A 1,057-nucleotide genomic window follows, 5' to 3' on the forward strand; every position below is an offset into this window, starting at 1 on the left:
CTTTATTTTTTCTCATGCCAAAATCAAAACCACGGTGAAGCTTACTAAAGCTTTACCATGTACTGATAACCCACTTAGCGCATGAAAAGTGAATAAGTTAGTGTGAAAATATTAAAGGTAAAAGTATATTTTCAATATTTTTTTAATACTATCTTTAAGATAAATTTAAAATCTTAAACCTACTATGAACAACATTACCTTTTATAAAAAATACATGTGATTTATCAACAAAAAAAAAAATGTTTAACCATCTAATTAGTGGCCAAAACAGTATCCTAAAGATAGATACCAAGGATTATAGGCTTTTCATCATATTAAATGGAACACAAAAAATGAGGATAGATATTAAACAAAAAACTTCAATATTTACAACTCCACACTCCACAGTACAACAGCATATACTCAAGTATACCCTCAAATCGAGATATGTGTAATACACATTAATAAGATCCTCTTTATATAACTAGAGAAGGAACAACTATAAGTAAGAATGGTAATTTGTGTATGTTAATCTCATTTGAAAACTGTCATGTATAAGACTTGAGAATAGCTCCACAAAAAGTGCACATAATAGCCTTCCAAGATCTCCAATAGAAAGGAACGTAGCAAAATCTCGTTTGTGTAGTCATGTCGGCCACGCTGGCACCACCGCCGCAACGCGAGCATGACCCCGCCACGGGTTTGCTCCGCTTCACCATCTTCCTCTGATCCACCAGAAAACAAAAGCAAACCATCACTTCAACACTCTCCAACGTTGTTGTTCGAAATACTAGACTTTTATTTCTGTTTCCAAAGTTTGCTTTCTGATTTGGGACTTGGTTACTTTTATGAGATGGGGAGGGAAGGACTCACTTATATTGAGAGGGAAGGGAAGGGAAGTGAAGTGAAGTTCTTTAAAGGTCGAAATGTTAGGGTGGAATATGCGCCGTTCGATGAATGACGCGTGTCAAGGTCGAACTGACTGGGTTGGACAGGTGTTGGTTGATGAATTGGTTCAGTAATGGTTTTGATCACGTTATTGGCGCGAGAGACCTACCCGACGACTCAATCAAGGTGA

The 1,057-nt window shown here is 36.7% G+C and overlaps 1 protein-coding gene across 1 annotated transcript; it reads right to left on the reverse strand.

Annotated features, from left to right (window-relative positions):
* Window positions 1-319: 319 nt before the first annotated feature.
* Window positions 320-840, reverse strand: LOC133296826 (uncharacterized). The gene has a single exon (XM_061495883.1). It carries the CDS (start codon window positions 732-734, stop codon window positions 528-530), a length of 207 nt encoding a protein of 68 aa, XP_061351867.1. The 5' UTR covers window positions 735-840; the 3' UTR covers window positions 320-527.
* Window positions 841-1,057: the final 217 nt, after the last annotated feature.

This window comes from Gastrolobium bilobum, unplaced genomic scaffold, assembly GCF_033153095.1.
Source record: "Gastrolobium bilobum isolate Gb01-03AN ecotype WA unplaced genomic scaffold, APGP_CSIRO_Gbil_v1 utg12692, whole genome shotgun sequence".
NCBI classification, from domain to species: domain Eukaryota; kingdom Viridiplantae; phylum Streptophyta; class Magnoliopsida; order Fabales; family Fabaceae; genus Gastrolobium; species Gastrolobium bilobum.